This window comes from Thermobia domestica, chromosome 3 (genome assembly GCF_964235325.1).
Source record: "Thermobia domestica chromosome 3, izTheDome1.hap1.1, whole genome shotgun sequence".
NCBI lineage: Eukaryota > Metazoa > Arthropoda > Insecta > Zygentoma > Lepismatidae > Thermobia > Thermobia domestica.
The window spans coordinates 82,190,822-82,205,215 of record NC_137456.1 but is presented as its reverse complement, the minus strand read 5'-3'; the positions used below and the strand labels follow the sequence as shown (position 1 = coordinate 82,205,215).

Genomic DNA, 14,394 nt, shown 5'->3' with positions numbered 1-14,394 from the left:
TACAAATGCTTCCTTTCGGAGTTATAGGCTGCCGAAAACATGAAAAATTAATTTTGGAAGTCCATAGCTCCAATGCTATGGGACCTACAGTAGTCGGGTCAAGACTTCACTTAGGAACTAGTATGCCCTATCCAAATATCCGACTTTCAGAATCCTGCGGTACTTCCGCAACTATTTTTATAGAGGTGGTTGGTGAGTACTTCAGATTACATGCCAGTAACCAAACTTTAAACATCTTTAAAGTTCATTTCTTCATTTTTCGGCAGCCTATAACTCCGAAAGGAAGCATTTGTACACCCAAGTTGGTCTATACTTTTTGTTTTATCTTGGTGTCAGGAATCACTTCCCAAACGTTGTCGGTGTTGTTTTGAAACACCCTGTATAATTGTCTAATTGTCAAGAGTCATTTGAGGACAAAAAGATAAACAGTTGCACAAGGAAACCATTATACATAATTACAGATGGACAATTTCAAAATACTTCAGAGTATAGAAGAACTAATTAAGTCCAAGTTAGTTCACTAAGACTTTTGTTAGTCCAAATTAAAGAAATACGACGACTTAATTTGCATATCAGTAGGAAAATTGAATAAAGAAAATAATTATTTGAGTCCACTTTGGCTCGGACCCATTTATACATAAATAGATACCAGAGATACTTCTGATTTCAGTAAATGACCCCCCCCCAAAAAAAAAATATATGTACTTCGGTGAATTTTATCAATAGTAAGCATTATTAAAACGAAACAATATTTAGAATTTTTCTTTGATTGCAATTGCATAACAATAATAATAAACTATAAAAGAATCACAAAACAAACATTCATAAATATATTTTTAAAAAAAAAGTTGCTTTCGTAGTATATTCTCTGAGTAATGAATGGAGGATTTAGATCTGAATATAATACGAATAATATGCGGAAGTGACACGCGATAACCCACAAATGTGTGTTCATCAAGATTTTACGAACAGTTACACTTTTACGAACAATTTTCGTTTTTTGGTTTAAACAACTTTGGTTTAAACAAGCCAACCCTGCCGCCAGTGCACTTGGTTGGCTTTTAAAGTACTTTCTACTAGCATTCACGTGAACGTCTTAATCTAATAGCCGTCTTATTGGCTTTGTCGTGTAGGTGACGTTAGTTATCAGCCAGCCCATCAAATGAAGTCATTGCTATTTGGCGGGTATTTGAAGTGCTTAGGTGCCACACGCGAACAAATGCGTTACAGTGACTTGTAAGTGGTGTGACGTTTTGCTGTGTTTCCTAGCGTATTGTAACTCGCAACTTAACTGCGGCGTGGCAAGAACACGTTGCAGACAGATCCATCCTTTAGGCGGGAATTGTGCCAAGATAAAACAAACGTACTCTAGAATGTAGTATTAAAGGACTGAAAAAGAAAAGGGCGTCAAATCCTTTCTTATTCTTAATTAGGTTTTCAGCATCTAAGAGTACAGTTTATAATACGGGGCTGTTATAAAGTAATACAGGGTTATTGAACAAATACTTATAACTTTTTTTTTTTTTTAAGAAATCAATGATATTACAATGACATACATTTTAAATTGTGTGATGATCTGTACATTTTTGGTTGGCAACACAATCATAATGATCAGATTAAATTTGTGCATGAACTGACAAAAAGAATATCAAGACACGAGACTGGAGTTCTGATGCTGAAACGACTGGATGATGACAGGGATTTTCTGCACTTACTCATGTTCTCAGATAAGGCAACTTTCCATATTTCAGGGAGGTTAAAAGACACAACTGGCTTGTTTGGTGAACTGAAAACCATCATGAATGTGAAACGCACGAAAGAGACAGCCCGAAAGTGAATGTGTGGTTTGCCGTATCAATGGACCACCTCGTAGGCCCGTTTTTCTTCGACGAAAACCATGTAACAAGAGAGACATGCCTTTAAGCGCTTACAAATTTCGTGACACCCAAATTGGTTAGGTTGGCAATCAAGGATCGCATCAACTACTAGTAAGACAGAACCCCCATCCATATTTTGCACAAGTCGTCAGAAACTACCTTGACCGTGAGCTACCTATCGAGTGGATTCGGCGCAGAGGCCATACCCATTGGCCCACCAGGTCCCCTGATTTTCCACCCCGTGGTTTTTGGTTATGGGATCACGTTAAAACACAGGTATATGTGGATAAACCAAAGGACTTGCAGACCCTGAAAGTTAAGATTAGTGAAGTAATCTATGACATTCCTGACGACGCCTGACGGAGTAGCATTCACGGATTTCGCCGGAGGTTGCAGGATGTCAACGGAGCTCAGCTGGGTGTGTGGCGATGATGGCAACAGTTTATCTATAAATGATGATACAAAATATAAGTCTCAATAAAGAACTTAACATTTATTTCACTGCAATATCATTATTTTTAAAAGTTATAAACATTTGTTGTATAGCAAGGACTTTATAACAGTCCTATATTTGACTGAAATTATGCATATTATAGACCAGTGGTGTCCAATTATAATATGCCTGAGGGCCACAGCTGGTAATAATAATGATAATAATAATAATAATAATAATAATAATAATAATAATTATTATTATTATTATTATTATTATTATTATTATTATTATTATTATTATTATTATTATTAGGTGCATTACGCTAGAAAAGAAAAATCTAATAAACGTAGCCCTATTTGAAATATATACCTATTCACTTCAATGTGAGAAATGAAGGTGACTAGCAGCGTTTACAAGGGCCGGGATATCTACATTCACTCCTGTCATTGTGAGCTGCAGGAGATGTAAAAGAAGAAAGTCCAAGGCAGCTTCTGAAGCGATTTTTAACAATTTTCATAGTGGAAAATGCACTTTCACACAAATAAGTACTTTCAAACACTGACACTCTTTCCCGACCAAGCTCCAAGATTTAGGGAAAGGTGTTGCCGTGGATTCTAAATGAAAATAGTATCAGTAATAAGAATCGTAAATCGTGAAAGCTTTGTGGGCCGCGCAAAATGGTTTGGCGGGCCGCCATTTGGACAGCACTGTTATAGACGAAGAAATCATAATCTAGTAAATACACATTTTCTGGGAGTATTTCAAATTTTAAAACCAGAAATGTCATAGTTTGGAATTCAGTTGTTGTATGGATTTTACTTGTAAATATCCTTAAAGTTTGTGTAATGTAAAAGAAAAAAATTAAAATGATGATAGGATTTTATACTCCATTATTAAAGGAACCTGTACTATGCTTTTATCTATTCGCAAATTATACTTTAGTAAGTGCGATTCCATATTATGTTGAGGGACTCCCTTTTGGCTAAGTGGTTAGTGTACACACTTTTAGCGTGGGAGACCCACGTTTGATTCCTGACGGGAACTTATGCGATTCAGAACCCATGTTAAATTGTTGGTCCACGTCTCATAGCTACTGAATGGGCGCTAAACTTAAAATCAAATCAAAACGATATCCAGCTGAGTACGAACGTGTAACAGGCTGTTTGTGGATTTGCATGACTCTGATAATGGAGAAAAATTGACTTAAGATACGTGCGTTAAATTCTGCTTAAAATGAGTTTGATGAGCCTAGGGTTAAAATGTATGACTCCGAAAATAAAACAGTCTTTACAGTAAAAGTATGCAAGTTCACGGCGAGCTAGTTTCAAGTGATCTAGTTCACAACTTAATAGTAAGTAGATCGTCGGTAATTTCGGAAATGAAAAGTAGCTCTCAAACCTGAAAAGGTTGGCCACCTCTGTTATAAATTATCCTGGGTCTAAAGTATTCTAGACTCCCAGAAGTATTAATGAAGAAACGAAATTAGAACACAATACAAAAGTGGTGTTATCTTACTGTTGATCCCGAAAGGAGATAACTTACTCTGGTTCTCAACCTTAGAATTTTTTTATGCCAAGCATTACTAATAATTCTCTTGTTTCTGTTCTGAATTTTAGGTGAATACTTCGTGGTGGGAGTTGACAACGAACAGTATGATTACGACAAGCCAGCCAAATACATGAAAGCCCTTCTGTCTGATAATTCAGGCCCTGTTTCCCAAAGAGCCTTCCAGAACTTCGTGGGAATTGTAGGAACTCCACCCAACGCAGGCTATGAGACTTTTTCAATTCGTGTGAATGACTATCTCAAGAAGGAGCCTTTTTGTTTCCCCAATCCCATTGAAATGCTCGGTGGCATCAAGAAGGTAAGTTCTACTAGATTATTATAATAAGGACTACCAAGTAATTTTGCCTATGACCTAGATATATTCTTCTAGTTCACATTCCCCATGTTTGTTTCGTGAAACCTTATTAAACTATTAAGATTAGAATATTTCTTTTCCTTTCTTTGCTGCATGCACCTTACTTTGAAGGAAATTCTTGGATGAATGAGAGAAGCATATTAGGGGGCCAAAAATTTTTCGAGAGATACAGTCCATTAATTTAGAACTTACAGAGAAGACTTAATTACTTTATATTTAATGTAACACTGAAGGTACGGAATTATAGGAGTAACAAACAGCTACATTATTTGAAGTTCTTGATTTCAGTTCTTGAGAAACAGCTACATTATTGAATATGATCATGTAATATCTTACAGTGACTTTTGTTTACATACAGTAGTTAGGGAGTAGTGGTATATTTTCTATGTTCTGGAATTTATTTTTATATTACTGCGAAACTGTAACTCTCCCTTTTCAGTCCTTATTAATAATACAATATTTAAATGCAGTAATCATTAATATTTTCTATTACTAATTGCACCTATATCATGAATCTGCAATTGATTATGTGTTTTCGAAGTAAAATAAATCAATTCTTAAATTAAAGTACAGTAAAACCTATCTTTAACGGAATTGGACGAACTCGCAAAAATTACCGTTAAAGATAGGATTTCGGTTAACGAAGGGACAGGCCCGCAACCAGCCACAGAGGTTTGGGGGAGCGATGAATATGTTAGGAGGGGCCAAGCCATTAAACATGCTCTTACCAATGGCTAAATTGTGTTTTTTGTATTAATAATAGTATTTTATGTTAAGATTGGGAGGGGCCACGAAAAGTTTAGGGGGACCAGGCCCCCACTAGACCCCCCTGTGATTGCGGGCCTGCGAAGGGACCTATACCAAAAAGTGCATGTATATGATGAACATACTGAGATAAAAATAAGATGCTGTATGTACCTTATTCAATTTACAGTATTTATTTCTACTATGAATTGATATACACAAAACTTACAGTGAACAGAAAAAATTACTGTACACACGTTAACTTAATTTTTCCAATATTTAAGGACGGTTTCCCGTACACATCGCTGCTTCCCTGACCAACTTTACACAAAGACTTTAGCCTGAGAAACCAAACTAAACAAATGTGTCATTTCGACGTAAGGCAAATGCTACAGTTCCTTTGAACGTTTGACAGAATCTTGATAAGTCTTTAGCCTACACTTTTCTTATAACTCAATGCCTTATTTCTCTTGTTCCTCCATCTCCTCTTCTACTTTCAAATATTATCTATAATTCTAAATTAAAACATGTATATCAGCCGTGTCTGCTTCGGTTTGTACATCACTGTCTGTTTTGCTAAAAAAAATATTTCTAACCTCTCATAGAATGTCTACAACCTTTCTAAATGTTGCACTCCAAAACTTGAAATTTTCCATTAAGGGGCTTCTTTTGATTTCCGTTATCCGCGTAATACCGTTTATGTTCAAATGAAGGGAATTTAACAGTTAATTCATGAGACCGTGAAATAATTCCGTTTAACACAAGTTTCCGTTTAATAAAGGGTCCGTTGAAGCCAAGTTTTACTGTATAATGATAAATCTGTAAAGAAGCTAAACAAAATGTTCATAGTGATATCTTATTGCTCTCTACAGAGTTGCTAAAATGTAACTTCCTTCTGAATTTGGTGTACTGCATAGTATTTTTAAGTACGCCTTACCTCCATTAAAATTCAAGGATCATTTAGTAGTAGTAGCATCATTTTATAATTGCATAGAATATCCCTTCTGAACGTAAATTTCTTGTATTAATTTTCAATAAATTTGTGATTATTGTATAATAAGGAATTCAAGTTGTAAACTTTTCTTTCAGGTCTCTTGCGCATTATTCTTTAATTGTGAATAATATAGCTTCCTGAAATACAAAGAAATTTACTCATGGTTTAGAGTGTGAGTAAGTGAAAACCCAACCATAACTCACGATGAAAAAGTGTTTTCTTACAATTGTCACTGAAGTCTCCTTGACCCAAGGAATTTAATTTACATTTCCATTTGTCCATTCATTTTGTGCCAATTTTCAATTTTTGTTCAGTTTGTCTTTTCTCTGTCTGAAATATGTGTTAGAAAAAAAAGACACAAAAGATCTGTTATTCTTTCTGTTTGTTAATATTCCAAGCACAAAACTCATTTTCTAAGCAAGAAGAGAAAACTGTGTTACATTTTCAAATTTGCATTTGGGAAATTTATGAACCTCGAGTTCCAGGAACAATGTATGAGTTCCGAAAGTATGGTAGAGGTTGTTCCGACGAAGAATGCAAAGCACGAGGCAGAATAAAAGACATATAAAATGAATTTGTTGTAACTTCCAAAATAGAATATCACTTAAAACTGTTGGAAAGTTGTATAGTTTACACCTTTACGTTAGATTTATATCGCTGGAAAGATTTGGAAAGCTATACACTAATTATTTATTGGAGTAATTCTACTAGGTTGCCCTAAAGTTTCAGTCAGAAACCGTCATGATTTATGTTAAAAAGATCAGGTTTAATATAATCTGAGTATGGAAAACTTGATTTCTATTTCAATTTGTCACCTAAGATACTGTAAATTTTAAAGATGAGATACCGTAACTTTATGTCTGCAAGAAGATGAAATTTCACATAGTCGTAACAATTTACATTTAGAATTGAAGTCTATATATCTACCAAGTGCAACTAATATTACTACAGTAAAAGCTCGTTAATTCGCACGCACGGTACTCCGAACGCCGCGCTACTGAGAACGGGCTTTAGTCGTCATCTGTACATACATACTGTATTTTTAGATTCTCATATCGCAACAACGCAACTGTTCGTCAACTGCGTGATGACCAGGTCGATAGCCAGCCCAAAAATGTAGAGGGGACCCGGTAGAAGTTAGGGGGGGCCCGACCCAACCATATTATAGTTCATCACCATATTATAATTCATTTGCAAGCCTACCGTGAAAATTTTAGGGGAGTCAGTGAAAATTTAGGGGGGCCCGGCCCACCCTAACCCCCGTGGATACGGGTCTGGTGATGACCCGTTTCGTAAGTCCATCAACAAAGTAAGTCAGAAAACGATTAAAGACCTTTCAAATCACTTTATTTTACAAAAGGTTACTGTACTGTAGTATCTAAAGAACAGTAATATACAAAGTTTTATTTTGTAGTAGGTTTTAATTGTGTAATTTTTCAATTTATTGTACGTACGTACAGGCCCAAAATCAGCCATGGGTGTTTAGGGGGGCCATGCATATGTTAGGGGGGAAGTCATCAAAAATTCTCTTATAAATATCTAAATTATGTATTTTATATTGAGGTCTGGAGGGGCCACGAAAAGTTTAGGGGGGCCAGGTTTTCCCTAGAGCCCCTCTAGTTGCGGGACTGCGTATGTACACTCATGTCCAAAATGATTGTCGTACATCTATAACTGTCTCCTTGTAAGAATATGATTTGATAATGATTTTGCAGAGTATTTTTAATACTGATACTATTTGTATAAGCGGGAAATGTATATTTGTGGTATATTACTTAGGAAAAGAGTTATAAATAGGAAAATTAGAATGAGTAAAACAAAATGTTGCTAAACGGACAAAAAAGTTTTACTTTCGTTTTATTGTTCTTATTTACTGCTCTTTTGACATGAAATTCGCTACATACATGTCTTTGCCGATTATACACATACTAACGTTATAAGAAATACCGAGCGAATTCGTTATGAAATTATATTCCTACAACAACATATTTATAGACATGCGACAATAATTTTGGACTTGAGTGTACATACTGTCAGTAAATTATGCACGTATTTTAAGCTTGTTTCTATCAGTTTCTTTACCATTCTTTGGTAATCCGAAAGTTTTGATAACCCGAACAGCTCGAGTAAACAAATATTCAGATTAACGAGGTTGAACTGTGCTACTTTTACGGGTGGTAATGTTGAAATTAAGTTTCAATATATCTGTGTTGCCAACTAGAATATTTGGGATGTATTTTAGATTTAGAATAGGTGTTTTTGGGATTGGACGATGGCCGTTTGTGAATTTTGAGAAATGAAAATAAGTGTTTAAAAAAAAAAAAAAAGTTGAGGGAGATTGTTGGGGAAAGGGGTTGGAAGGAATAATGCATGGATTAAGATACCTGTTGTCTTTTGTGGATTTGCAGTTTTTTTTTTTTTTTTTTTTTTGCAAGTTTAGGCACTTTTTTTGCGATAGACGTGCAGAATTTTAAATATTTGATTAAGTTATCTTAGAAATGGCTATATTTTAGACTCGAGATACTCGAGAGACGGTTGCTACGCTGACAGATTAAAAGCTAGATTCATTATTTGTTTGACTAACTGCTTTCGACAGTCTGATTGTCTGAAACGTAACGACTGGTCTATAATCTCCTGTCTGAGGGTCACGACTAGTATGATTTTTCCCGGTTGACTTTAATTTTTTGGGTTGTTTTGGGTTTTTAAAAACCAAACTTTTCTCGACGTGTTGTTGATCTCGTCAGAAAATTTTCTGTTGACAGGTATTTGAAAGGTTAGAAAATTAAGGAAGAAGCTCTTTTAGCATTAATTACATAAAAGAAATATGTAATTCTGAAAAAAAAAAAAAGAAAAACAGCGTGCGGAAGAAAACATATCATGAATTCTCAGACTATAATGAATTTATTGCTAAGATCTGTTTTTTCCGTGATTTGTTATTTCCAATATATGCAAAACAGTTTTATGTAAGTAAAAAATAAATAGTCTCAAAATAATGTCAATTTCCTTACACTAAGAGAAATTTTTCGTTTACCAATTAATTAATAGTTTGATAGGTTGGGAGTTCAATATTGATTAATAAACGATAAATAATGTTGTTTTCACACTACTACTACTAATAATAATAATGATAAATGAAATTTCTAGTTTTACCTCCTACGCATGGGGCAGGATGAGGCTCGGGCGCCACTGGTTCACAAAAATGTATACGTAATATAGCAAATCACGTATATTTAATACCAGAAATACCAGACGTAATATAGCAACCATGGAGATGGACCCCCTCAAGAAAATTTTCTTCGGGCGCTTCTGCTCCTACAGTTATGTTCTTTAGGCAAAAAGAGACTAATGAAGGTAAATAATGTGGACTAAATATGAAAATCAATATTTTAATTTTATCGAAATCTTTATATTTATTTCACACACGTGGATTTCTTAGTTTTGTTTTCTCCATCCGCTTGTTAAATTATCCAGACAAGCCGAAATGTGTGCATATGTAAATTATGTTGTTTGTTCCCTTGTATAACTTCGGTGTCACGTGAAGATGAGTATGCAACAAATTATAACAAATTGTAAAAACTTCCTAGCTACTTATACTGATAAACATATTTCTCTCAAACCAACATTTTTCTGCAAACGTAAAAATTTTATATTTGAGACACCGCAAGCACTAGTATTTTACCACGTTTCAATACTACCTCTTCCGTGGTATATAATCCTAATTTTATTCAATTCGGTCTCTAGTACAGTCACTCGTAACTAGCAGATCAACACCTTAACCTTTCAAAAATTAACAGCCGAGTGCACAATGTTAACTCCAAACTCAACCTATCCTCTGAGAAGTAACACACTCTCTGTTACCATCTATCTTAATTCTCTGTTTCGGCTGTTCCGAGCTTAGAATACAAGTAAAAACACATTAAGAGCAAATAATAAACAAACTAAGTCTACCTGGTGGATAACAATAAGAAATGATATAAAAAGCAATGAGTTGATCAGTACGGGACTGTATACCTACTTTTGGGTCACCCTGTAGTGAATCCAGTAGACTTCACGTCTAGTCTCATTCAGCGAGCTACAAAGACGAACCCCGTTTCCAACTTTACAAGAGGGAAGTCATCCACATCATCAACAGCAAGTTAGTGAGAGAGGAATGTGTTACATACACAAATTGACTACACTACATTATACATTCTATATTTCCTAAATGTTCAATGAAGGACAATTGCACACAAATACATAAAATACTTCTGTGTCAAACAATTCATTTATATATATAAAACTAAGATTACCAACACGAGATTGGTAGAGTACGTGAATCTTTATGTCACTAACTATTGTGGTATTTAATATATATCCGTGGTGGCTCAGTGGTAGAGCGTTCACCTCTGGTGCATGGGATCTCTAGTTCGATCCCAGCTCGCGCCAAGTGAACTTTGTGGGGGACAAACACCGTGTGCGTGGGTTTCCTCGGGGTTCTCCCGTTTCCTCCCACTTTCTTCATTCCATCATTCTATTCATTTCTCATCATTACCATCTCCATTAGCCTAGCCGGCATTAGTAGATTTCATTTCATTTTTCATCTCCTCCCACTTTCTTCATTCCATCATTCTATTCATTTCTCATCATTACCATCTCCATTAGCCTAGCCGGCATTAGTAGATTTCATTTCATTTTTCATCTATCTTCCTCCCTATCACAGTACCATTAAGGCATGTCGTCAATGATTTTGAAAAGTCGTTGAAATGAAAATATAGGAGAAAACGAGAGAACCCTAAAATAAACCATGGATACAGTGTTGTCCACCATAAAATCCGATGCCCTGGGATTAAACCAGGGATAAAAATGAGCGTTTTGCTACTTCTAGAAAGTATCTTTCCGATTCTTTATTTTCTCTTTCTTATTCTTTTCATGACTACTAGACTCGACAGAGACATGGAGACGGAAATGTCGAAGACAGGTAGAAGCGCGGGCAGACTACTAAACATTTTTCAAAAGCTAACAATTTTTCTTTTGCCAGTTTTTCGTAAGTGAAAAAAATAATGAAATGTAACTTACTTCAGTCATAGATAATGTTATTCTACACCCAAAAATACGAATCGGAAGAATTTTCAGTGTTGCCATCCACAGAAATTACAGTGTGACCAGAATTTGAATTACCCAAAAATCTAGGTTATGGCAGCGACTAGAAAAATGAACTGGATTGTAATTGATGACTTATCATGTTGTCTTTGTTCCTTGTTAACTACTTTTTAAAAATAACATTTGTATTTTTTTTGTGATAACTTATCTATTTTGTAATAATTTGTTAGATATTACAAAATAAATATAAATGTTACTTAAAAAGTAGTTAACAAGGAACAAAGACAACATGATAAGTCATCAATTGCCGTTGAGTTCATTTTTCTAGTCGCTATCTTAACCTAGATTTTTGGGTAATTCAAATTCTGGTCACACTGTAATTTCTATGGATGGCAACACTGAAAATTCTTCCGATTCGTATTTTCGGATGTAGAATAACATTATCTATTACTGAGGTAAATTATATTTCATTATTTCTTTCCACTTACGAAAAACTGGCAAAATATTAAATTGTTAGCTTTTGAAAAATATTTAGTGTCTGTCCCCTTAAGAATGACCCGAATCCCCAATGGATTTTGCGTCACGGTCGTCAGCCAAAACTGCTCAGATCGCTCGACCATATCCCATCGTCATCATTGAATCATTGTACCCCATCAATAATAATAATAATAATAATAATAATAATAATAATAATAATAATAATAATAATAATAATAATAATAATAATAATCTTATCGCGTGCAATAATTCGGATAAGTGCAAAGAAACTAAAACTTTTTTTTTAAACTAACTTCCGAACGCAACTTGCGAACCAATGTAGGCTATGTTGAATCTCATTAAGAATCGATTACAATAATGGGAAACGAACAAGAGGTAATTTAATATTGGTCAATATCTATATTTAAAAGTACCAATCTCGACATTCACCTGGTGAGAACTGAAGAAAATACCTTCAGGGAACCTCAGTCAAGATGGCTAGTGATTGAGTTCGAACCCAGGAACTCCGGACTATAAACTAAGAATCTTTTTGTGTGTAAACTGAAATGAAATCTTTGAGTTTTACGTCCCACGGTTATGCCGGCTAGGTTAAGGGAGTCGGTGATGAAATGATGGAATGAAGAAAGTGGGAGGAAACCGGAGAACTACGAGAAAGCTCACGAACACGGTGTTTGTCCACCACAAAGTTCACTTGGCGAGAGCAGAGCTCGAACGAGGGATCCCAAGCATAAACTGAAATAAAATAAACGTATTAGATTAACTTTCCATAATGTAAAAATGAGATCAAATCTTTCAGTTTAACGTCCCACGATTATGTCCTTTAAGCTAAAGGAAACGATGATTAAGGCAAGTGAACAATAATGGATGAATTGGTAGAATGAAAATGTTTGAGGAAACAGGAGTATCCGAAAAATCCAGGGGCACGATTTTGTCCACCACAAACTTACTTGGTGGGTATTGAACCAGGGACTCCATGCCCTAGAAATAAGCGCTCTATCACAGAGACACCCATGCACCTCATGTTCCATAATAAAAAAAAGTTGATGAAATTTATATATAATGGGACAAAATTAGAGAATATTGTACAAACAGTCAACACTGTCACGATCATGGTACTGAAGCAACTGTTTGTAAATGTCAATTTCGTTCTGTTTTATATCAGGAACCAACTTTCTCGACAAAGCGTGCACAAACTTTCCAGTATCTCAGATCTACGTTTATCTCCTACACTTGCTCCCGTGATAAGCGACACTTTATAGCAAGCTCTGTCTATGTGATGTGCCAATTCTAACAAATCAATCAATAGGTTCTCCCCTGTCAGGTTTTCTGGCACAAACAGCTCAATGTCTTACTTTACTGACATCTACACATGTTACAATAAAGGCGTGTTAGTCACACGTTCTACTGTGAAAAATTCTATCACTGCACACTGCTGCAACCTCACCGACATAGTATTCTTATATGCTGCAATGTCTTTTGCTAAAGCTCTTGGACCCCAGTGGCGATCAATTTGAAATCTGTAACATATTAAGAGAAAAATATCGTTAATACAATGCAGTAGTAGTTATAATCAAATATGTGATTACATCTTAGGAAACAAAAAGGAAACAAATTACGTTACATTTTAGCATGACCTCGCGTAAAATATTGTTACACTTGTTTAGCCTGATGTAACCCACGTGTTTAGCCTTTCTGACTTGAAAGCACGTGGAGTTAGTGCTGTGTTGCAATTTAGCGCAAATCCCTATAATTCCTCAGCTATACATCTTTCGCTTATTGGCATGATATGGCAACACTCGATTGCTTACAACATGAAGTCACCAGCTGCCAATGACAAGCGCCCTGTCTTCCGTTTTAGACGAAAGCGCTACGTGATTGGAGGATGATTCATACAACGACACAACTATAAGATATAGCTACAACTTAAGATTGGTTGATAACAGAGGTAAAAGTGGATCTGAAAAGATAGAGAGACGCATGAGGTCATGCTGTCTCCCGTGCCTATCTTTGTCCATTGTAATTATTTAGGAAGTGGTGGGACGCCATAGATATTTTTTGGAAGCGGGGGAGCGGCGCCTCCCGCGGCACCTCTCACTTTTACCTCTGGTTGATAATATACGAAGTATTTAGAATGGGTCAAAATTGACTCAACCTTAGGAACGTTAGAGAGAACATTTTAAGCAAGTTAATGTCTTAAAATGTTTATTTTAAAAACCTGTTATTTTATGGGAATAAGAATAAGAGGACGAAGTTGTAACCACTTTGGTAGGGATGAGGGAGAATGTTTGGAAATAGTGATGATTGCAGTGGATAGCTCATAAGGGAAGGTCACGAATTGGCTTCATGCTGAGATTCGAATGAGACAATTGGGTTTGCATTTGATATGTTATAACTAGACGAATCATAAAGTTACAAGTGCCACTGGTCGCGTTATTGTGAGTTGCAACATATTTTGTAACGTAAAAGCTATGGCAGAATAGTTTGAACCGGGTCATTTATTCGGAAACGGTTGAGTAGATATAGAAAACTAGGCGAACACGTATCCCATCATTTCCAAGGGTACATTTTTGGGGGATAAAAAAGTTTGCCCCAGGGTTTCCTGCAGAGTCCCATACCTAAAAATTTCAAATGGCAAGGGGGGGGGTTAAGTAGTACATCATTTGAAAGCTGTTAAAAAATGAAAGAAGATGGAACAAGTTCCGGCTCTCTACGACAACCCTATGCAAAATGACGGCGGGTCAAAATGTAAACAAAAACTTAATTGAAAGTCCTATAAATCGGAAACGGTGAGACAAATGTGAAAACAGGAAAACGCGTGTGGCATTATTTTCAAAGCACAACGACT

The 14,394-nt window shown here is 35.6% G+C and overlaps 1 protein-coding gene across 1 annotated transcript in view; it reads left to right on the top strand.

The window, feature by feature from the left end:
* LOC145680557 (guanylate cyclase 32E) overlaps window positions 1-14,394 on the top strand; it is a 966,530-nt gene that overhangs the window by 829,239 nt on the left and 122,897 nt on the right. The window contains exon 6 of the mRNA XM_081751189.1: window positions 3,930-4,177. Within this exon, the coding sequence (XP_081607315.1) occupies window positions 3,930-4,177 (248 nt within the window). The remainder of the gene's footprint in view (window positions 1-3,929; window positions 4,178-14,394) is intronic.